This window comes from Helianthus annuus, chromosome 9 (assembly GCF_002127325.2).
Source record: "Helianthus annuus cultivar XRQ/B chromosome 9, HanXRQr2.0-SUNRISE, whole genome shotgun sequence".
Classification (NCBI taxonomy): Eukaryota; Viridiplantae; Streptophyta; class Magnoliopsida; order Asterales; family Asteraceae; genus Helianthus; species Helianthus annuus.
In genome coordinates this window covers 189,165,187-189,187,886 of record NC_035441.2, presented here as the reverse complement: position 1 = coordinate 189,187,886, position 22,700 = coordinate 189,165,187, and the positions used below count along the sequence as shown (strand labels likewise).

The following is a 22,700-nucleotide window of genomic DNA, read 5'->3' as shown; positions in this document are numbered from 1 at the left end:
CCCTAGTGTGTGTATGTGTATACAATTTTGGTTATGGATTTGTTTTAAGCAATAGATTCCAAGAACAAAGCTTTTACTCATTCCATGTTATAGCGTCAATCTCGCGATAAACGATTATATGATAAAGGAAGTTGTAGATCTTTTCTCTCAAAATTGAATAGTGGAGGGACCGTTCCTACTAATTATAAATTATATACCTATTTAATTTGGCTATTTTGTTTTCAAAAGCTTCACCTAAATATCACATGGGGCAACAAGAAAAAGAAGCGAATCAAACAAAGCGATAAATAGGACCCCCACCATATGTTTGGCTCAATTATTGCTTTTAATACTAGATTTTAATTACAACCCTAATTTTCAGTCGAATAACATATATACTTCGAAACATATAAAACGTTTATAAACAAAATATACAATTTAATGATAAGATTGATCATTAATGAATAAATACTTATAAAAAACTTGATTAATGATAGTTCAAAATTGAAAAAAAAAATTGATCGGTTAAGAATTTAATATTTCATATGTTTAAAATAAAATTTTGGAGCTGATCAGAGTCCCCATGCAAGCAGGTTTGTTCATGGGTGGTGTTGGTGTAGGTTTGAAAATAAAGACAATAATAATATAGTAAAATATTTTGCTGTAATAAACTTTTAAAAAGATACAATTTATTATTTTACTTTTGCTACTTTTTACGAAACTTAATTATTACGTACATACGGTTAACAAATCAACAAAGGAAGACAATAGGTTTATTTAAAGGAAGAGAATATTATAATAATAAATATTATTTTAAATTTAAAAAAAAAATCTTGCGTAATTTGGTAACCCGCCAATAAAAAGCGCTCAAGCATCTGATCTCAATACCTCTGCCAAACTTCCTTCTTCCTTGTTCACTATCCAATTCAGAAAGTGATGATGACCCAGATCAAAGCTAGAAAAAAACTCCTCTTAACTGCTTTTGCTTCAATCCTTCTGGTCTCCGCTTTAATAGGCATCGTCATTGGGGTCAAGTCTCGTAACTCCTCCGGCTCCGATGAGTCTCACCCACAAAGTATGACGGCTTCCACATCTCACGCCATTGTAAAATCATCATGCGACAGCACATTTTACCCAGAATTATGCTACTCCACCATCACTAGCCATCCTGAAGTCACCAAAAAGGTGAAAAGCCAAAAGGACGTGATCGAGCTGGCTGTGAATATCACAAAAACCGCGGTGGAGAAAAACTACTTCCAGATAAAGAAGATGAGCACTCGAAAAGGTCTGACGCCACGCGAGATTGGGGCGCTTCACGACTGTCTGGAGATGGTAGCTGAAACGTTGGAAGAGCTTACGGAAGTTGAGAAAGACCTGGAGGAGTATCACACCAAGAAATCCCTACAGCAGCACGCTAACGATCTCAAGACGCTTATGAGCTCCACCATCACCGACCAGGAGACTTGTCTTGACGGCTTCTCTCACGGCGGTGCCGATAAAAAGGTCCGGAAAGAGCTGGAAAAAGGTCAGGTGAAGGTGGAGAAAATGTGCAGCAATGCACTCGCCATGATTTGTAACATGACCGACACCGACATAGCTAACGAGAAGAGGTTGACGGGGAGGAACTTGAAGGAGAACAACTCGGACTCGGAGTGGCCGGAATGGTTATCTGTTGGAGACAGGAAGTTGTTGCAGGCAGGGACGGTGACGCCAAACGTCGTCGTTGCCGCGGATGGTAGCGGAGACCACAAGACAGTGGCGGCTGCGGTGGCAGCAGCGCCGTCAAAGAGCAGCACAAGGTACGTGATTAGGATTAAAGCCGGTGTGTACCGGGAGAATGTGGAGGTGCCTAAGGGGAAAACCAACTTAATGTTTATCGGAGATGGAAGAAAAAACACCATCATCACTGCCAGCCGGAGCGTTAAAGGAGGAAGCACCACCTTCGAGTCCGCCACCGTCGGTTAGCTCTTAATTACCTTATATTTTACATTAGTTTAATTTCCCAGGATTATTGTGATATGATTGACAATTTTAATTAACTACCTATTATTATTATTATTATTATTAATAAAATAGAATTGCAACTATATAAAACACAAGTTTATTTTCCTTATGTAAACAATACAAAAGGCTAACAGATAATTAATTTTTTATGCTAATCAAGTTAAATTGAATAGAACCATCCCATCAGGCACGGTTTTAGGGCTGCGCAGCCCGGGCAAACGCCAAGGCCCAAAGGGTTTATAGGGCTTGACAAAATTTCAAGGCCTATATTTTTAAGTGAGCACCCTTAGTTCAATGGTTAAAACACTCAAATATAAAAACCAAGGTCATGAGTTCTAATCCCCTCCCATGCATTTTTATTTAAACAATTTTCAACTATTATATGATTGATCCGTTAAAGTTTAGGGTTATAGTCTTGAGCATTTTTATTTAAACAATTTTCATCTATTATATGATTTATTGGTTAATGTTTTGGGTTATAGTCTTGAGGTCATGAGTTCAAACCCCATGATTAACTTTTATTTTTAGTTAATGATTTTGTAACAATTCATTTCTAAAAACAATATTAACGTTTTATAAAGTGAGATTACGCGACATGTTATGCCTAAAAATATCACGAATTTGAATCACATATTTATATATACATGGGTGTATAAATATATTTTATCAAACTACACCACTTTTGGTTTATTTTATTTATTTTAACAATTATCGTTGTATTGTGGTTTCTTAATATATATAACTGATGAGTTTATATTATAATAAGTGGGCCCAATTTTATTGTTTCGCTTAAAGCGCAAATTTTTTTTGTTGTTCTCAGAGACGCCCTGGAACCCATTCATATATACTAAATATAATAGTTAATAAAAGTATTGTTTTGGACAAAGTAAAACATTAATATAAATCATGATATGATTACAACGACAAGGCCACAAATTAAAACATATAATAATAGAGGCTTGAAATGATCATCTATATTTGAAAAGCATATTATATTAAAATAATCCTTACTTGAATACCTAATTTACATATCCTATTTCTATATTTGAAAAGCATATTATATTTAAATAACCCTTACTTTGAATGCCTAATTTACATATCCTATTATTACATGATTTTTTGGTTTATTTATTTGAACTTTTAACCGATATAAACAAATGAAAACACATGCTAAACGATAAACGTTAAAGCTGCATACTTCGTGCGTCTTTATACATGAGTGTTTCTATCATTTTTTTATGGAATTTTAGGGATTGTGTTAAACGTGCTACTCCCTTCTCACAAACTTAAAGGAGAGGCCCACCACCGTTAAAAAAAATATTTTTCTCTCACATAAAGAGGTATGTTCAAAAGGGATTGGGTACGTTTAAATACACCCAATTTTTAAGTTGAACTCACATGGCTTTAAATTGATGGTCATAATAACTCTTCATAGGTGTTTTGGGTTTTGGTGGGTGATGCGGTGCGTTGTCATGTTTAGCAAGTACGGCGGTATCATACCAACTCATATTTGAAAACCAAAACAAATTAATATCTTGAACTATCTATAAGCTAGTGGTTTTGGGAATGCTACTCCATAAAAGTGGTGTAGGTTTAAAACCTTACAAATGTAAGATTATGTATAATTTAGGTCTTAAGAATTGTTGTTAAAAATATATCTTGCAAATATTAAACATAAATAAATGTATGTGCACCTTCTAAAAAATAAAACATTTTCATCCAACTTTTCGTCTGTTAATCTCGTGATGTTGACAACGACATTTTGGGTGACATTTCAAAATATTTTTGTATTTCTAAGAACGGATATGTCAATCATCATAGTATAAAATAGATTGTTGAAACTTGAACGACAAAAATCCGGATAAAAAACTACATATTCCACAGGTGGTGCGCAAAATCAGGGTGTCATTTGACTTTTGTTTAGGCTAAAGGGTATGGGGGTCATAGTTGGGACATGATTTGCCATGTAGAAACATGAATAGGATACTACACCACCCCCTTGCTTGATCCACCATGGTTCCCATGGATTAAACCATGGCAACCATGGTCCTAGTTTCCATTTTTTATGATTTCCTTTCCTTTTTCTTTAGACAAAAATTAACTAAAATAAATAAGGGGATAGTGTTTGGGTCATGACCACACCCCTAGGGTAGTGGTTTTAAATGGTGGATTAGAGATGGGTGACATGGTGATGATTTGAAGGGTCATGGTGGTCATATGGGTCATGACCACACCCTAGACTAGATGTATTCCCATCAATTAAGCAGCCAATTACGCGTTAATACAAAAATCAAAATTTCATATGCTTCATCAATCAGAGTGGGCCCTGGGTCATTTAATCTTAAAAGTAGCAGCCATTTGGGTTAATTAGATTGATTTGTGTGTTGTTGCAGCAATTGTAGGGGATGGGTTCTTGGCCCGGGACATAACATTCCAAAACACGGCTGGTGCTTCAAATCACCAGGCTGTGGCACTCCGTGTTGGCTCAGATTTATCCGCATTCTACCAATGTGACATGCTGGCCTACCAAGACACCCTTTACGTCCACAAAAACCGTCAGTTCTACATCAACTGCTTGATTGCTGGAACCGTCGATTTCATCTTTGGTAACGCTGCAGCCGTTTTCCAAGATTGTGACATCCATGCACGTCGCCCCAATTCTGGTCAAAGGAACATGCTCACCGCACAGGGCCGCACCGACAGTAACCAAAACACAGGGATCGTCATTCAGAAGTGCCGAATAGGTGCCACTTCTGACCTCCAACCGGTGCAGTCCAGTTTTCCAACATATTTAGGACGACCATGGAAGCAGTTTTCGCGAACTGTGGTGATGCAATCCACCATCAGCAATGTGATCCACCCTGCTGGATGGTTCGAGTGGGATGGGAACTTTGCCCTGGACACGTTATACTATGCTGAGTACCAGAACACTGGGGCCGGTGCCGGGACGTCGGGTAGAGTAAAATGGAAAGGGTTCAAGGTAATCACCAGCTCTACAGAGGCTCAAGGGTTCACCCCAGGAAGCTTCATTGGTGGAGGTAGTTGGTTAAGAAGCACTGGTTTTCCGTTTTCTCTTGGTTTGTAAACTACGCCGGGCTGTGCGTACGGTATTAATTAATTAATTAGTGCATGTGCCAACCCAATAATATGTACGTGATTGATGGTCCTAAATTAAGGATCATTGTATTTGTTTCTAGGTCCACGGTCTTTAATTTTTTTTTGAAAATAAACTTTCATTAACACACAACCGAACCCGAAAACCGGGCCGGCAACAAAACAAAAAACGAAAACAAAATTACATAATTACAAATTTACACCAATCTCTCCAACTAATAGACTGAAACCTCGATCTATTTTTGAACCAAAAGAAACCCAACGCTCTTATCTCGCTGAAGACGGTTTCCACATTCGGCCGAGAGGCAGAAAAGACCGCTTTGTTCCTAGCCAACCAAATACACCAACACGAAGTGATAATGATACCGTAAAACGCCAACCTTTCTGAGGATCCCAACCTACTGAACTTATGCAACTCCAAAAGATCTCTCCCTGAAAAAGCAAAAATCGGAGGAACACAATAAATAATATCAATATTTTTGTTTGCTAATTTATATAAGGATGACTGACCGATCACCTCAGAAATAACACTATGTTCCCGAGTTTTATTTAACAAGGGAAGAGAAAGGAATTAAAAGGATGAGAGTAAAAAATGTGTTCCGGAGATTTTTTTAGGAAGGGAAGTGGTGAGAAAAGAAAGGAAACAAGGGGATGATTGATGCAAATATTCATCCTCCCAATTTGGAGAGATTTGGTGAGAAAAGATTATTATGAATCTCAGACTTTTTTAAATTTCCTAAATTACCCTCTAATTCATTATAAATAAACTTTCTTTTCTTTTCCTCCCAACTCGGGAACACATAAAATGTTTAATTTCCTTTCATTTCCTTTTCTTTTCATTAAACTCGGGAACACGAATATAATCACATCTTTTCCTTTCCATTCCCTTATAATTCCCCTTCCTTTCTCTTCTATCGTTAAATGAAACTCGGGAACACAGTGTAAAGGAGGTGTGTCAATCATATTAATGTAAGGCGATTAGGTGCCAATCCAATCAATGCCACGCATGCATCATGATCAATCATCTCACGTACACCTTTAATTTAACTCTTACAAACGATATAATCTTATATATAGAGATTCACCATCGCACAATCTTTATATCAAAGACGGAGCTAGCATGTAATTAGGGGTAGCCCGGACTACTTCTTAACTTTGTCGGCGAAGTGCAAAAACTTTTTTTTCTTCTTCATTTTATGTATCGTATACCCCTTAACAAATATGAACATACCCCTAAGTCCAAATTAAAAAAAAATTATGATACGCCTGAATTTTTCTTCTAGATCCGTCACTGCTCTATATTTTTTAGACAAAAATGGAAATTCGGATATATAGAAAAGAAAAGTAGGAGATACCTCCAAAATTTTAAGATGGAAACTCCAATGCGAGTGCTCTAATAGCCGGAGCTCATCCTGTACGTTATGACAAGATCGAGTGGATTAGGTCTAACAGGTTGGACTTGTTTAATTAGTTAGGTTATTAGCATACTATTATCTAAGTTACAAGTTCATATAGCAGCCTACATGCGTCATCTACTAGCATTATTTATCAATCTACAAATTTGTGATGCTTACGTACATTTACTTTTACAAAACGCGCTGTGAAGAAAAAGACACATCTATCCAGGAAAGAAACAAGACTCCCCTAGTCACGACGAAATACTAAAGTGTCACTATGACTACTTTTTCAAAAACAAAATAGTAAAATGTGTTATTTTATAATATCCTTATAATTAACATGCGCAAATGGTATTAGGTTTTCTTTTTTATTTAATATACACAACTTTAAGAAAAGTTGTGTAATAAAAGCACCACACTAATTTTACACTCATTAATGTCGCTCAATCTTTAATGATGCACTTTTATGTACGCTTTTTAATGAGTAATCTTACTTTTTATTATTTTTTTCTTTTTGAATGGTTAACGTTGCATACCATGGGGATTGAACCCCTGACCTCTCCTATCCTAAGGTCTATCTAAACTCACGAACACCACTGGGCATGCGATGTTGATTGATGAGTACCATGCGTTCTTACATCAACTTCACAATGATCCCTTCTATCATCATCGGGATCATCCACAAATTTAGAATATTGGGATTCTAAGTCATAATACAGATCAAAAAAGTTCAGTGAATTTATGTTTTTGTTTTGAATTGAATCAAAAGATTTGAAAACAGTTTGTTCCTTAAACGGAAAAATCGTTTCATAAAATTTAACATCTCTTAAAAAGATAACATATTTAGTATCAAGACTCAATAACTTGTATCCCTTTTTTTCAAAGGAATACCCAAGAACCACACATTTTTCAGCCCTAATATTCAGTTTATTAGTTTCATTCAGAACTGTACAAAAACATAAACATCCAAACACCCTTAAATGATCTAAGGGTTCAAATTTGTAAATCAACTCATGAGGATTTTTTCCAGCAAGAACAGACGAAGGAGTCCTATTAATAAGATATGCAGCAGGTAGAACACACTCATGCCAGAACCTAACAGGTAAATTGCTTTGAAATAACAAGGCTCTAGTAACATTTAACAAATGTTTATGCTTTCTCTCAACAATTCCGTTTTGTTGAGGTGTATAGGCACAAGACGTTTGATGAATTATTCCTTTTTGTTTACAAAACATATTCATTTGATTAGTAACAAACTCTGACTCATTATCACTTCTAAAACATTTAAGCGTTTGTTTAAATTGAGTTTGTAATATGTTTACAAAATCTTGTATATTTTCAAAACACTCATTTTTTTCATCAAACAAACCCATACCGCCGTAGAGAAGTCATCAACAATCTTTAAAAAAATACCTATGTCCGTCTCTGTTAGCAACTCTATAAGGGCCCCAAACATCTAAGTAAGCTAATTCTCCTAAACAAGTACTCTTATGTTCACTTAAAGGAAAAGGCTCTCTATGTTGCTTGGCCCTGTGACATACTTCACATGGACCATGATCAGAGTCTATTGAAAGTTTTAATTTATTTTTAAAAACTTCAGAAACCTGATCAGCAGGATGTCCTAACCTAGCATGCCATAATTTGTAATGATTAACAGTGTTACAACACACCTTATCAGACAACACAGCATTTCCATACACATACACATACAATCCTTCCAGTTGATTACCAGTCACCGAGACTTTCCTGGTTAAGAAGCCTTGTATGTAACATTTATGCTCATCAAAACCTATATAAAGTTTATTATCTCTTGCTAATTTGTGTACAGAAATCAAATTAACACAGTATTCAGGGACAACAAACACATCATGTAAAACCACACATTCAACCAATTTTAAAGAACCTATCTTAGTTACATAAGCACCTGTTCCATTAGGATGTTTAACTTGTATTTTCAAACTGAAAACATCAACAAAATCAGATAAACTATCTTCATTTTTACCATATGATTATTTGCCCCTGAATCTATGATCCAACCAGTTCCTTTCCCAAAATTTGTACCAAAACAAAACACTGATTTACAAAACACATTTGAACAAAAATCCCACCTGATACATTGCAGCTCTGTGATGTCTCATGTATTTTATCCTTAATCAAACTCAACAATTTAGACAATTGATGCCGAAGTTACAGAAGAAACAGGTACACTAGACTCATCTATATGAACATTATTACTAGCACCACCCTTTTTCCCCGAATTCCCTTTTGGTGGTTTCATCCAAGAGGGATAACCAATCAACTCAAAACATCTGTCTACAGAATGACCAACTTTGTTACAATGTGAGGCATTTAAACTTTGACTTTGATTTTTAACAATATTTTTCTTATTATCACTCAAAAAATTAGCCTTAGACAAGAAACCAACAGTATGATCTTTAGACACAGACATATTAGAATTCTTATGAGACTTTTCCCTCGAAACAATAGAAAAAGCTTCTCTCACAGTGGGAAGAGACTCTCTAATCAGCAAACTTGTCCTAACAGAGTGATACCCACTATCAAGACCTATTAAAAATTGCATGAGTTTTATTAAGTGATTAAAATTGTTATACTGTGTAGAAGCATCACAAGTACAAGTAGGGATTTGTAGAATTTGATCTAACTTTTTCCACATAATATTTAACCTATGATAATATTCAGCCACAGACAAACCATTTTGATTAAACGAGTTAATCTTTTGATATAAATCAAACACAACTGAACCATATACTTTATCATATGTGTCTCTTAACTCTTTCCAAACCTCAGAAACCGATTTGGAATAGACATGACCCAAATAAAGTTTCTCTGAAACTGAATTCAATATCCAAGTTAAAACCACTGAATTACATCTTTCCCCTTGAGTTTCAAGAATTGCATTACCCTCAAGTTTTGCAAAAGTTTCGTCGATAAATCCTGTTTTATTTTTAACTCTCAAAGCCAAAGACATGGCATTTGCCCAAACAGTATAATTTTTTGTTCCCTTTAATTTTATATTTGTAACAGTCAAATTAGTTGAATCACTAGCATGCAAATACAACGGATTGTCATGTTCAAGTTTACTAATTTAAGTTTTTCCAAACAAATTAAGAAGATCAGCCATTTCAACAATCCACAACAGCAACCAATAAGTAACTCAGTAACAGAAACAATCAAGTATAACCTAACAGCTAAACTGTGTCAGGGGCCAGATGGTAGGTTCGTCACTCTATAGGTGCCTACCCAAGTCTTAACACAGTAGCTTTATTCCAGACCCTAAAGATTCAAGAATAAAAAATGAACAGGCAATTACTAATTACAAAAAAATACAGAAACACAGAAGTACTTAACACAAATATGAACAATAGAACACACTAAATGCAACAGAGTGTACCCTCTCTGTGTCCCAATCAACAAACCGGCCCAACTACTCCGACTACAATAATCCCTAATGCAAGAATAGAATTAAAAAAAAAAAACTGAAGAAAGAAATAACACGACATGATGCGTATAACTCCAAGCAATCAAATAATAGCCTTCACTTATGGCTACAAAATTTTGATAGAAGAAACAACACCAAAGAATCTGTTGGTTTACCCTGTAATCTTCGTGGATTATAGAGACCAGCGAGAATCCCTTTGAAAAACTTCAAGGCCCAGCTTCATCCAACGGTCAGGCCCAGCTTCATCCAGCCATCCATCAGCCCATTAGTGTCATCCAGCTTCCCATCAACCCATTAGCAGCCCAACACAGACACATGTTATAACAACAAATAACAAACAATATTATTGGTAGGAATGGCAATGGGCCGGGCTCGGGCCGGGTATTGGTAATCCCAGACCCGTACCCGGTTGTAATTCTTTGTCCCATACCCGGCCCGTTACCCGTCGGGTATTTTTCGGGTAATTACCCGTCGGGTATCGGGCATACCCGCGGGTATCGGGTATACCCGTTAATTTCTTAAAAATACCCGTTGGGACAAATGTGCAATTTTTTTACTTTGATGTTTATATAATTTACTATTTTAATGACTATAACAGATGAAAATATGATTAATAACTTACATATCATATTCAGACCACAAATACTAAACTAAATTAAAACGATTACTTAATTAAGTAATTGTATCGGGACCACCTAATTGCATAAAACCTCCGCATAATAAAAGGTGATAGCTTCCATATACAATATACATGCTCAAAAATAAGTTATATGTTCACTAAACACTTGCCAAATACATATCCACATATGACTATAGAGAAGATAATAAGTACATGTACTAAGTTTATATATATGGAAATCTATAATATGATACTTTCGGGTATTATTCGGATAAATGGGCCGGGTATCGGGCGGTTATCATTAAATCCCATACCCGTACCCATACCCGATTTTTTTCTATTTTTAAGCCCGTACCTGGCCCATACCCATTAGGCTTCGGGTTTACCCGGCCCGTATGTTTCGGGTTTCGGGTATACCCGTCGGGCTTGGGCTTTTTTGCCATCCCTAATTATTGGCCAATATTATTAATAAAAGTGTTAAAATAATAAAAGTGTTATATTATTTTTCAACAGTAAGATGTCATACATAATACATATTGTTTTCATAATGTTTTTCTATTATAAGTAAATTGGTTATGGCTTATGGATTCAATTCCTATAGTGTTCAAGCAAGTTTAGCCATTAAAAATAAATAAATTGCTAAACATAAAACCATTTTAGACCATTTAAGAAAGAAAAAAATAAGAGTCTAAGATTATATTTTTTTTTTTTAAGAAATAAGAAAAGTTGGTTGATGGCGCGCAAATTGTGAAGGATATAAGTCACTGACCAAGCCCAGCCACAGGCATAATTTAAATTTAATTGCTCACCCTTGATGTTATAATCTATTATAATCACCACCCTTTTCTTTCAATAAAATATTTATTTAGAGTATAAAAGATCATGATGCCAATCCGATTATTATGAGGCAGTTTTGGAAAGGTAAAAATGCAAGGCGGTATTAAGTTAAATGTGGGAAAGGTTAAGGATAGAAGTTGAAATATAGTTTGAAAGCAAAAGCATGCATTGGAATTGGATTGTTGGTTGGTTGTGTTGTGTGTGCCTGTCTGTCTCCAAATGCGGAAATCATTGTGTGAAAGGTTGATCGCCGTTGTGAAATTGAATCCTTATTCTACACCTCGTTCTTACACAATCATGGCTTCAAACGGTGCAACGCCACCTGTTACCGTGCAATCCCTCAATCCCAAGGTTAATTTGTACGTTCATCATTACTTGTTACAATACTCCAGGTGAGAGATCATTCATTCTCATATATATAATAACAGGTATTGAAATGTGAATACGCTGTTCGTGGTGAGATTGTCTCTGTGGCTCAGGTAATCAAATTGTATTTGTATATATGTATTATCAATAAAATAGTGGTTCAATCAATGTTTGATTTGATTATCACAGAAATTACAACAAGACCTGCAAGCAAATCCAGGTTCTCATCCTTTTCAGGAGGTATAACTAATTTCTCATTTATGGAAACTAGAACTACGACCCGCCGCAATGCGGCGGGGATTCTTTAGTTATAACTAAGTCGATTTAGGACGCACACGTTATGTTAAACCCGTCAAACGGGAAAAAATAGACGATGTAAAAACATTCACACACACGCACGTTGCGTCGTGTTAACTCGCAAAATTTAGAATGAAACGTAAAAACGCTAAACCAAAGACGCACGTTGCGATGTGTTAAGTCACAAAATTTAGAACGAAGCATAAAGCGAAAAAACCCCGAAGCCAAGGTTACAACAACCATATGCGTAATCATTTTTTTCTTTGAAAAACCCCCAAAGCCAAGATTACAACAACCATATGCATAATCAATTTTTTTTTTTTTTTTGAAAAACCTTCAAAGCCAAGGCTACAACAACCATATCCATAATCATTTTTTCTTTGAAAAACCTCCAAAGCCAAGATTACAACACATAAGTAAAAAAACCTCAAAGTGGTTAAATCGCAAAAGACGAAAACTTTTGAATTAGAAGTAAAAAATCAAATTATCAAAGGGGCTAAATTACCAAAGATTAAAAGTTTTAAACTTAAATTGTCAAAGATTAAAACTTTAGGGTAAATTATCAAAGATTAAAACTTTAGGGTTAAAAAGGACACAAATATTAGAAGTTTAGACTTAAATTGTTAAACATTAAAATTTTAGTGTTAAAAAAGAAAATTTTCATATTTTTTTGAAAGACTCCTTAAACTTAAATTGTCAAAGATTAAAACTTTAGGGTAAATTATCAAAGATTAAAAACTTTAGGGTTAAAAAGGAAACAAATATTAGAAGTTTAGACTTAAATTATTAAACATTAAAACTTTAGTGTTAAAAAAGAAAATTTCCATATTTTTTTGAAAGACTCCCAAAGCTAGAAGTACAACCTTTTGTGCACATATAACTTGCTTATTTATATGTTAATAATATAGTTTCTTCTTCACTGCTGACCTATATATATATTCCTCTCAACTTTGGCTGGCAGATACTTTACTGTAATATCGGAAATCCACAATCACTTGGTCAAAAGCCCATAACTTTCTTTCGAGAGGTTGCCCACGCTGCTCTCAACATAAGTAATTTCCACATACTACTCATATGTGTTGTCTTATCTTATGCCAGGTTCTTGCATTATGTGATCACCCTGCCTTGTTGGACAAGAGGGAAACAAACACTTTGTTTAGGTTCTCTCATCTTGTTCTTGAATTAAATTGTCATGGTTTCCATTTGGATCACCAAACATCTTTACTAACTTCTTTCAGTGCGGATTCTATAAAACGAGCGTTAATGATCTTGGATCAAATACCTGGTAGAGCTACTGGTGCATATAGTCACAGTCAGGTAATTAATTAACTCCTTTGTAACTCTCTACACATTCGTATCAGTTGAAACATGTCGTGGCTATTTAAGTACGGTTTTGGCATCAGGGTATTAAAGGATTGCGCGACACCATTGCTTCTGGTATTGAAGCTCGGGATGGTTTTCCTGCTGATCCAAATGATATCTTCTTGACAGACGGTGCAAGTCCAGGGGTAAAATGTGTACTTACTGTTTGATCTAGAGAGTCATTTCGAAACTGCACAGGCATGTAAAAGTGACCATTTTTTATTATATTATATTCCCTTTCCAGGTCCATATGATGATGCAGTTATTAATAAGATCAGAGAATGATGGAATTTTATGTCCCATTCCTCAGTACCCTCTTTACTCTGCTTCCATCGCCCTTCATGGTGGCACTCTTGTATGTATCTATTCAGTTTTAGTTTAGAAAAAAAAACATTGTATGTAGAATAACATCTGGTGAGGTTTCAGGTTCGTTATTATCTTGATGAAGCAACAGGGTGGGGACTTGAGGTCTCTGAACTCAAGAAGCAGTTGGAAGCTGCCAGACAAAACGGTATTACTGTTAGAGCCTTGGTTGCAATTAATCCAGGGAACCCAACAGGCCAGGTAAATACGATTAACTTCTCACTATGACTTAACTTCTCTACCGAAATCATGTGTACCTCTTGCATAGGTTCTAGCTGAGGAAAACCAACGACAGATTGTCGACTTCTGCAAGAAAGAAGGTCTGGTACTTTTAGCAGATGAGGTAAAGAATTTTCTTGCATTTTACGGACACTGAATGTATGTAGTTATGTTTGAGTAGTAACTACGAGGATATCCATAAAAACTTCTTTTTGCAGGTATATCAAGAAAATATTTATGCACCTGACAAAAAATTTCACTCATTCAAAAAAATATGTCGTTCTATGGGATATGGTGACAAGGATATCCCCTTGGTTTCTTTTCAATCGGTGTCTAAAGGTAAAATGATACAACACAAATGCAAATTGTTGGAACAAGTAAAAATAAATAAAGTGTTGTAATATTCAGGATATCATGGTGAGTGTGGGAAAAGAGGTGGTTACATGGAAGTAACTGGTTTTAGTTCTGAAGTTAGGGAACAGTTTTACAAGGTGGCGTCTGTGAATCTTTGTTCAAATATTTCTGGTCAAATTCTTGCAAGCCTTGTCATGAGCCCTCCTAAGGTTTCCTTCTTTCTATCTCTCTCTCTATTCAATTGGTATGGAAAAAAGGCTATGCTTATTGCTCAAATCCATAAAGATGTTACAACTTAGTGGCATATTGTAAATCCTATTGAGGTTTATATATGTGCATGCAGGTTGGAGATGAATCCTATGACGCATATTTGTGTGAGAGAGATGGGATCCTGAAATCACTGGCAAGACGCGCTAAGGTGAGAAACTAGGATTTGGAAACAGTAGAAGCTTGAATAGGATGATGTAGTGTTGTTAACTCTAAAATCTGCAATGACAGACGTTGGAAGATGCATTTAACAGCTTAGAGGGTGTTAGTTGCAACAAAGCAGAGGGAGCAATGTACCTATTTCCACAGATTAAACTGCCAAAGAAAGCAATAAAAGCAGCAGAAGAGGCTAAAAAAGCGGCAGATACTTACTATGCTATCCGTCTCCTTAATGCCACTGGCGTTGTTATGGTTCCAGGCAGTGGTTTTGGTCAGGTTAGCCACCCCCCCTCCTATGACATTCTTTATTAGCTGATTGTTTTTTCTTAAAACTAATGGAGAGAGGATGTTTGGGTGTTCAGGTCCCGGGAACGTGGCATTTTAGGTGCACGATATTGCCTCCGGAGGACAAGATTCCAGCCATTGTTTCACAGTTGACAGATTTCCACACAAGCTTCATGAATGAATTCCGTGATTAAACAAGATCGGACCTTCACAAGAATAACCGTCTTAGGATCATTGTTTTTCTGTTTATCAAAGGCCCGTCTGTCTAAAATGAATTACATTTTTGGGTTCTTTTACATGGATGTGTTTCCAGATGAAAGCATTCTATGGTATATGCAAAGATCACTCCTTATGAAACATGATCATTCCAACAACAATCCATCCTATATGTAATTCTTGTTGATTGATGTAATTATTTAAAGAACAAGTTCAAAAAAGGTACATATGGACTACATTTCCAGCAGAGTAGTTAATTTTCTCATCAAGCTACAAACAGATAAGCAGTCATGACAGCAAGGAAACATGAGATTGCTTGCATGCATCATCATAACACAAAGGTAAATAAAACACACATGTCCAATCATTCCCACCTCCAGATAGAAACTAGTTGGTTTGTTGAAGAAAATAACTCCACCAAAACATGCGTTCAAATGCCATACTTAAGAAGGGAAGCAGGATAAAATTTCAGCAGTTTAGTACAAAAATACATGTCAAAGCAAAGCAAAGCAAACCAAACAGAGAGCGTCTACAATTGATTTAATAAGAGTCCAGTTCCTACAGGCGACTAATAACAGCTTCAACCTCAGCTGGGGTGTACAAGTGATAGGTAGGCGCAACCTTTGCAATATCCACGTTGTTGGGAGTCACCTGAGCTCAGGAACACAAACAAGTGTTCAGTAACATTACTTGCTAACAAAACACAACCAATTAAATAACTACCGCACACAAACTGCTTATTACATAAACTTTAACACATCATAAACCATGAATGACAACAGAAAATATATCAAATGGTACAAAACAAGGCTAAAAACTGACCTTTTCTTCCATAACTTGCTTCAAGATGGAAAGAGCAATTGTTTCAGCTTCTTTTAGAGTTAAGTCCTAGAGAAATTAAAACAATGCAAACATGATAACAAATATCATCATACTAGTCAATAGAAATCTCATTTTCATGGATATACACGTGTACATATAGGGAGACATGGTTGTAAAAATCTTAACTAGTCTCCGATTAATCGCCAATTAATCACTAATCGGAAGGTTCACCGATTAATCGCTAGGCGGTCAATGGCGGTCCTATTCTGGCCAAATTTCGACCAAACCTTATAAATTCCCGCCAATTACTTAAAAAGATGGGCCAATGAGGGGTTAAAACATGTCTACTTTAAAAACTACATATAAAAACGTTTGTGTACATATATAACTAAAAATTATATAAAAAAATCCCAATCCGATTAATCACTAGTCGGTACCCCACCGACCGACTAGCGCCTAGCAGTGTGAGAGGTTTATTACAAAAAACTTAACTTAATGGGAAAACAAAAAAAAAATTACTTCTTACATACAAAAGTCTATGTTATGTCCATAAATGAACTATTAAAGTATTAAACCATATGGTTTTTTTTTTCATTTTTTAATATTTACCTACACATGTGTAGGTTATGTTTAGGAAATATACCTACACATAATTTACACATGTAAGTTTATGAATAAACATTGCATTTCAACCATTTTCTTGTATTCTAAATTTCTTAAAATTGAAAATACGAACGACTTATTTGGTCTTTTTATTCTCGCAAAAAATGTCTTCCACGTACAACCCTCCCTATGGCCCTGTACACACACATATATGGAGACATGTTGATGACAATTAAATGCTAGAAAGAAGTGGACATTGTATAAAACCTTGTTAAATTGCTCCTGCAGAGAACTGTCAGCACCTTCAGAGCCTGAGCCTATAGCTTTTGCATTGCATTGCCAAAATGTGCCTGAAGGATCCGTATAGTATCTGTATATAACAAACTCCTTAAAAAATATCATCCTGACAAACCCCCCATTATCTTTTCATATTTGTTATTAGTAAAGTGTATAGATTACTACCACGAAGATAAAACCCAGAAAGACTATTGATACTTACAGACTTGGACCATTTTCATCGTGGCCTGCAATAAGAAGAGATACCCCAAATGGTCGAGACTGCAAAAAGGTAGTAATTTAAAAGATAACAATTAATGACTATTGCACACAAAGGGTGACTGTCATGTAAAAAAATATTACGTAAATACAAACAACAACACGAACTTGCACCATAAATTGTTTTGAATAGATAGTATTATAAAGATAAGTTAAGTTGCTAACCATAGATTCTTCGTCTCCTTCACCAAAGCGCAGTGCAAGATCACATAGAGCTTGGGTAGTGGACTCGACAGTCATCGGCTCGCCATAGGAAAACCTATGATTCTAAAATGAGAGAACTGTGTCAGTATTCACGAAGAAACTTATTCCTCATAAATAAAATTACGGTTGATGTTAGTGTCACCTGAGTCTCAACTCGTGCATGTTCAACGAGTGTACGGGCATCTGCAATTAGTCCACTCATGGCACAGCCAATGTGCTCATCAATTTCCATAATTTTCTCAACACTACTAGGCTCCTGCATTTAGTAATTTTCTCATCAATGTCCATAACTTCCATAATTAGCTCACTGGAAATACGTTACTACAGGAACCATATCAAAATAAAAAAGTCACATTCCCATTACACATGCAGTACCAATTCACAACTAAATGAATTTTGGATAAACTTTTAGTACACTCTAAAGTAGATCCTGTTGGTTTTGTATACAAGCTTGTTCTATTGCTCGGCCAGGCCTTTTAAACTACAAAAGACTAAAAGTAAAAATTAAGGAACAAACCAAATTGCTGTAAACTGCTTGCTTAAGTGCTTTAACGTTTAAAGCAATTATATGAATATCAAAAATCAAGTATTGCTCCGATACCTCCAGATCCTGGAAACTAGAACTGCTAACCACAATCCACAGGCAGAGTATGATATAGCAGGCAATGTCCTACTTAAAGTGTGAATATGAATATATGATTGATATTAACAAATGTACATAAAGAAAATCCATTTTTAATTTCAGACTAAACAAGATTACTAGTTGGGATGCCACAATGTAGGAAAAGAATATGTTTGGTGCAAAGAAAGGCAACTCTGCAGTAGAACCCAACTATTTAATAAGCTCGTAGCACACATGATATGAGGAATACAAAACAAATAACTCACACAAACACCTTTGATGAGGTTTGAATCCAATCAACCCACACCATCCGGTTGAGGTGAGACACTTAATACCTCTTCGGGCATACCTTGTTGGTACATAATGAGCACTACAAACAACAAGAAATGCAGCATGTAGTTCTTTATCACTGTTTGGTAATCTAAAGTTTTAGTGATAAAGCACAAACATCCAACAACCATGATGCCAGCTAAAGAGAGTATATAAATTCACCAAATAACCACAGAGGAACTTAAAAATCACCAGAAGCATTTAGTGTCAATGAAGAACATAATACATACCAGGAGTGGGGAGGTAATACGCTTTTCAACAGCAAGAACAACTCCTTCCTTGGTCTTCAACCCAATGGCCGTAGAACCCAACTGTAATCATAATTAACACACCACATACAAGTAAGTCATTTGAATTGAGGATATTCATAATGTAAATTAATAATAAAGAAAAATCCAACCTTGATGGCCTCAATAGCATATTCAACCTGAAACAACCTGCCTTCTGGAGAGAAGGTGTTGACACCCCTATCATACTCGGTCCTACATAACATAAACATCAACCAATCAATACACATTCTAACATACAAAAAGACAGATTGATTTTAGGGCAAGAAAAAACGCAATTCTCACCCGCGAGCGAGCATGGATCAATAAAGAAAGCTAACAGATTTGTGATCAAAAACATTTACCTTGTTAGAAACATCTTCGGCTGAGCTTAACGGCTTAATAATAGATCTCTGCAATTGATTAACGAAACTAATCAGATATAAATTGGTGAGCCAGAACCATAACCTAATTGAATGTAGAAGACGTACCAGTTGATGATGATGATGAATTAGCTCCCGATTAGCGATTTCCCCACTTTCTTTGTAACAACAGACTATAAAGAAGAAGAAGAAGCCCTTCTTGCGAAGCAAGCCACTTGTGGGTTCTTCTTGCAAAAGCAAACCGGGTCGGATCTTACCGGGACCAAATAAACTGAACTGGGCCTAAGCCCATGTGTCCTTCTACTACGATATTGGGCTCACGTTCTCTTCTTCGATTATATTTCCTTACCTTTAATCCTTGTGGTAGTCCAATAATCCTCTTTTCCGTCTCTCAAAACTAATAATAACAATTCGAAAATCGTACCAACGGGTGGGACTTACCATGCATTGAGGTGGCAGTCTTTTGATTAGTATCAATTCAGTTTATTACACTATTTTATAAGGCATTATATGATACTAGCGGTAAGACCCGTGTGCAAACACGGGTCGTTTCTTAGAAAACCATGCATAACACATGTTGACAGAGAGTAAAAAATAATTAGTGCACACTTACAAAATTGATATAAATTAATGACCAATAGGTTTATTCAACAGTAATTCCATTATGTTGATAGCAAACCACTGTTGTCTATTAACTGTTAAAAACCTCTGTTGCTTTCCAACAGACTTTCCTAAAAACTGTTATCCATTATCTCCAACAGAGCTTACCAGATGGATAGATAGTAAACAGATATGCATGTTAGTCAACCCATGTTAAAAAGGTTAGTCAACAGAAATTACAAAGGTTAGTAAACAAATGTTAAGAGAATAATGTTATTAACAAAGAATTAGTACTCTCATTAAAAATGAGAGCTGCAAACACGGGTCGTTTCTTAGACAAGCATGCATAACACATATTAATATAACATATAGATACGTGCATAGATATTGTACCAAAACGTGTTATCTATTATAGCTAAAAGACAACTATAAACATAGATTATCGGTTAATATATCAGTTACATACAATTTAACTGTTTAACCAAAAAGACAATATAAATTGTTTATAGACATATGTACTTAATAGAATTTGGATACAACTTAAGGTTCAACAAAAATTAACTACAAACACACAATCACCTGCCTCAACAACTTTCAGCAAAACTAAATCAAGGAATCAGCAGATCTTTATTCTCTTATCAACATTTCCCGGATTTCCCCTTTGAATTGGAGCTCAAAATCCAAGGAATCAGTATCATCTTCATCCCTATCAAGCTGAAGGTTAAAAAGATCTTGGAGGTCAACTGGATTCAGACCAAGTGCATTCTCCCCTGATATCTTTTCAACACTACCATCAGACTTGATCAAAGTCAATTCATGGGTCTGTTTGTCAGACTTCCACTTTACTATTTTTGGATCTGATGGGTTTCTTGGGAAAAGTTTTATTTGAGAGGAGTTTGGCGATTGATGCTTGTTTGCCAACTTCTGAAATGCTTGAGAAAATTGAGCTTGTAGTTGCAACGAAGCATCATCCAATCCATATCGTAACTGATTTCTGATAGACTATTTTTTGTACTCAGCATACCTATTTTCATCTTCCTCATCCATCAGTTGTTATCTTTTTCTTTGGTTCAAGGCAGCTAGGAATGGCAATGGGCCGGGTTTGGGCCGGGTATTAGTAATCCCAAGCCCGTACCCGGTTGTAATTCTTTGGCCCGTACCCAGCCCGTTACCCGTCGGGTATTTACCTATCGGGTATCGGGTATACCCGCATGTAACGGGTATACCCATTAATTTGTTAAAAATATCATTTAAACTAATATGTGCATTTTTTACTCTAATGTTTATATAATTTACTACTTTAATAACTACAACAGGAAAATATGACCAATAACATACAAACATATCATATTCAAATGCATATTTGAAACATATATCTGCATAATTAACTAATTAATGTACTGCTACTTTGGAACACATAATGTTAGTTTATATAATTTGCATTTAATTGAACATCAAACATGAAAAATAGTAGCATTAATCAGAACCCAAGTAATCTCCCTAACAACTAAATGTGTTTAGAAAAATTCAAAACTAACACACATATTTAATCTGCATAGAAACAACATAACTAAACATAAAATCTTGTGTTTGTATGTTAAAGTCTTAAAGACAAACAACAAAGCAAAATAATATGAATAAGTGTATGTACTAAAGTTTATATAAATGGAAAATCAAGTTTAAAATAATATGCTTTTCGGGTATTATTCGGGTAAACGGGTCGGGTATCGGGTGGGTATCGCTAAATCCCATACCCGTACCCATACCCGAATATTTTTATATTTTTAATCCCATACCCGACCCATACCCCGTCGGGTTTCGGGTATACCCGGCCCGTATGTTTCGGGTTTCGGGTATACCCGTCGGGCTTGGGCTTTTTTGCCATCCCTAAAGGCAGCGATGGATACATCTGCTGATGAGAACAGTTTTTCAGATGTAACGGTCTGCCGACGTATAACAGTCGTTTCATCTTTGTATATTGGCTTTTTAGGAAGGGATGGATCTGTCTTTCTTCGATCTTCTAACTTACTATAAGCTCGATCAATATACTGCCTAGTCCATTTTCCAATTTGTCTAGCAGTCCCAACCTTAGCTGCTACAAGTTCTACCTTCATTCTCTTATACTTCAACACTTCATCCACTTCAACCTTTTTGTATTGTTTCCAGTTGGGAGCAGATTTTGGCATTTAAGGATCTTTATTCATCTTTTCAATTCTATTAACTTCCTCATTAAGAGCCTCAAGAGGCCAGTCTTTGAAATCAGACCTGTAGGCTTCGTAGGGCTTGGTTTCCATAATAGTGTTCAAGAAATCATTCCTTAATGTCTTTTCTAGCTCAGCATTTGGTGACAGATTTGACATATTCTTACTCGGGTCTCTAGCAAAATCTTCCAACTTCTTGACTTCACCAAGCCAATGTTGCATGCGAGCTGATAACTTAATGTCTCCTAGCCCTTTACACTCTTCATTTGCCTTATCTTCTGCTTGCTTGCCCTTTAGCTTCAGATATTCATAAATATGCTTTGGAGTTTCGAATCCCTAAAGAGATGGGAAGGTTCTTTTGGACGGATCATCCTCTGTGTAAAATTGAGTCATTTCATCTTGAACTGCAAGCAGTTCCAGAGGGAAAGTTACTGCAAATGGGTTGATCTTTGTTGATGGAGGTGGGACGAATGGTTTGGGTGAAGTTTGAATGAATGGAGTAGCTGATAACGGAATTGGTGCGGGTATATCTTTTTCTTCCTTTTCTTCTTCATGCACCATGAATTTTCTCTTTCTTGTGTAAACAGATTTTGGAGAAGGAGGAGTTAGGGAAGAAAAAGGTACTATGACTGTAAGGGTTGATTATGATGGAAATTGAAATTGGGTAGAATCAATGGATTGACTAACAACTGTTGAAACAACTGGTGTCTCAACCGCTATTTTCTTAACATATGCTGAAACATTTGTTGCATCAACAATTGTTTCAGTGGAGGTTGGTAGTGGTGATGAGGATTTTGTATTCTGCTTTTTGACAGG

General features: G+C 35.8%; 3 protein-coding genes across 3 annotated transcripts; 2 read left to right on the top strand and 1 right to left on the bottom strand.

Moving 5' to 3' along the window:
- The first annotated feature begins 854 nt into the window (after nucleotides 1-854).
- On the top strand, nucleotides 855-5,179 carry LOC110880308 (pectinesterase). The gene is made up of 2 exons (XM_022128886.2): nucleotides 855-1,939; nucleotides 4,377-5,179. The coding sequence occupies exons 1-2, from the start codon at nucleotides 916-918 to the stop codon at nucleotides 5,066-5,068; spliced, it is 1,716 nt and encodes a 571-aa protein (XP_021984578.1). The 5' UTR covers nucleotides 855-915; the 3' UTR covers nucleotides 5,069-5,179.
- Nucleotides 5,180-11,620: 6,441 nt separating this feature from the next.
- LOC110880305 (alanine aminotransferase 2) lies at nucleotides 11,621-15,459 on the top strand. The gene is made up of 15 exons (XM_022128884.2): nucleotides 11,621-11,761; nucleotides 11,839-11,889; nucleotides 11,966-12,016; nucleotides 13,035-13,100; nucleotides 13,172-13,233; nucleotides 13,312-13,390; nucleotides 13,477-13,581; nucleotides 13,680-13,790; nucleotides 13,862-13,999; nucleotides 14,067-14,141; nucleotides 14,236-14,356; nucleotides 14,426-14,580; nucleotides 14,715-14,789; nucleotides 14,870-15,073; nucleotides 15,160-15,459. Exons 1-15 carry the CDS (start codon nucleotides 11,630-11,632, stop codon nucleotides 15,274-15,276), a joined length of 1,542 nt encoding a protein of 513 aa, XP_021984576.1. The 5' UTR covers nucleotides 11,621-11,629; the 3' UTR covers nucleotides 15,277-15,459.
- Nucleotides 15,460-15,655: 196 nt separating this feature from the next.
- LOC110880306 (proteasome subunit alpha type-5) lies at nucleotides 15,656-19,311 on the bottom strand. Its single transcript, XM_022128885.2, has 10 exons — nucleotides 19,192-19,311; nucleotides 19,066-19,113; nucleotides 18,835-18,916; nucleotides 18,665-18,745; nucleotides 17,625-17,738; nucleotides 17,444-17,545; nucleotides 17,223-17,281; nucleotides 16,991-17,093; nucleotides 16,121-16,186; nucleotides 15,656-15,949 (listed from the first exon to the last, which is right to left on the bottom strand). Exons 2-10 carry the CDS (start codon nucleotides 19,077-19,079, stop codon nucleotides 15,857-15,859), a joined length of 714 nt encoding a protein of 237 aa, XP_021984577.1. The 5' UTR covers nucleotides 19,080-19,113; nucleotides 19,192-19,311; the 3' UTR covers nucleotides 15,656-15,856.
- Between the last annotated feature and the right edge of the window lie 3,389 nt (nucleotides 19,312-22,700).

Excerpts from the sequence above, each read along its gene's own strand:
- LOC110880308 (XM_022128886.2), top strand. The coding sequence starts at position 916 with ATGATGACCCAGATCAAAGCTAGAAAAAAACTCCTCTTAACTGCTTTT. Across the intron at positions 1,940-4,376 it reads CTTCGAGTCCGCCACCGTCG|CAATTGTAGGGGATGGGTTC; the intron begins GTTAGCTCTTAA and ends GTGTTGTTGCAG.
- LOC110880305 (XM_022128884.2), top strand. The coding sequence starts at position 11,630 with ATGCGGAAATCATTGTGTGAAAGGTTGATCGCCGTTGTGAAATTGAAT. Across the intron at positions 14,357-14,425 it reads TTTTCAATCGGTGTCTAAAG|GATATCATGGTGAGTGTGGG; the intron begins GTAAAATGATAC and ends TGTAATATTCAG. Across the intron at positions 14,581-14,714 it reads TTGTCATGAGCCCTCCTAAG|GTTGGAGATGAATCCTATGA; the intron begins GTTTCCTTCTTT and ends ATGTGCATGCAG.
- LOC110880306 (XM_022128885.2), bottom strand. Across the intron at positions 18,746-18,834 it reads ATGCTATTGAGGCCATCAAG|TTGGGTTCTACGGCCATTGG; the intron begins GTTGGATTTTTC and ends TTATGATTACAG. Across the intron at positions 16,187-16,990 it reads TGCAGGAGCAATTTAACAAG|GACTTAACTCTAAAAGAAGC; the intron begins GTTTTATACAAT and ends TAATTTCTCTAG.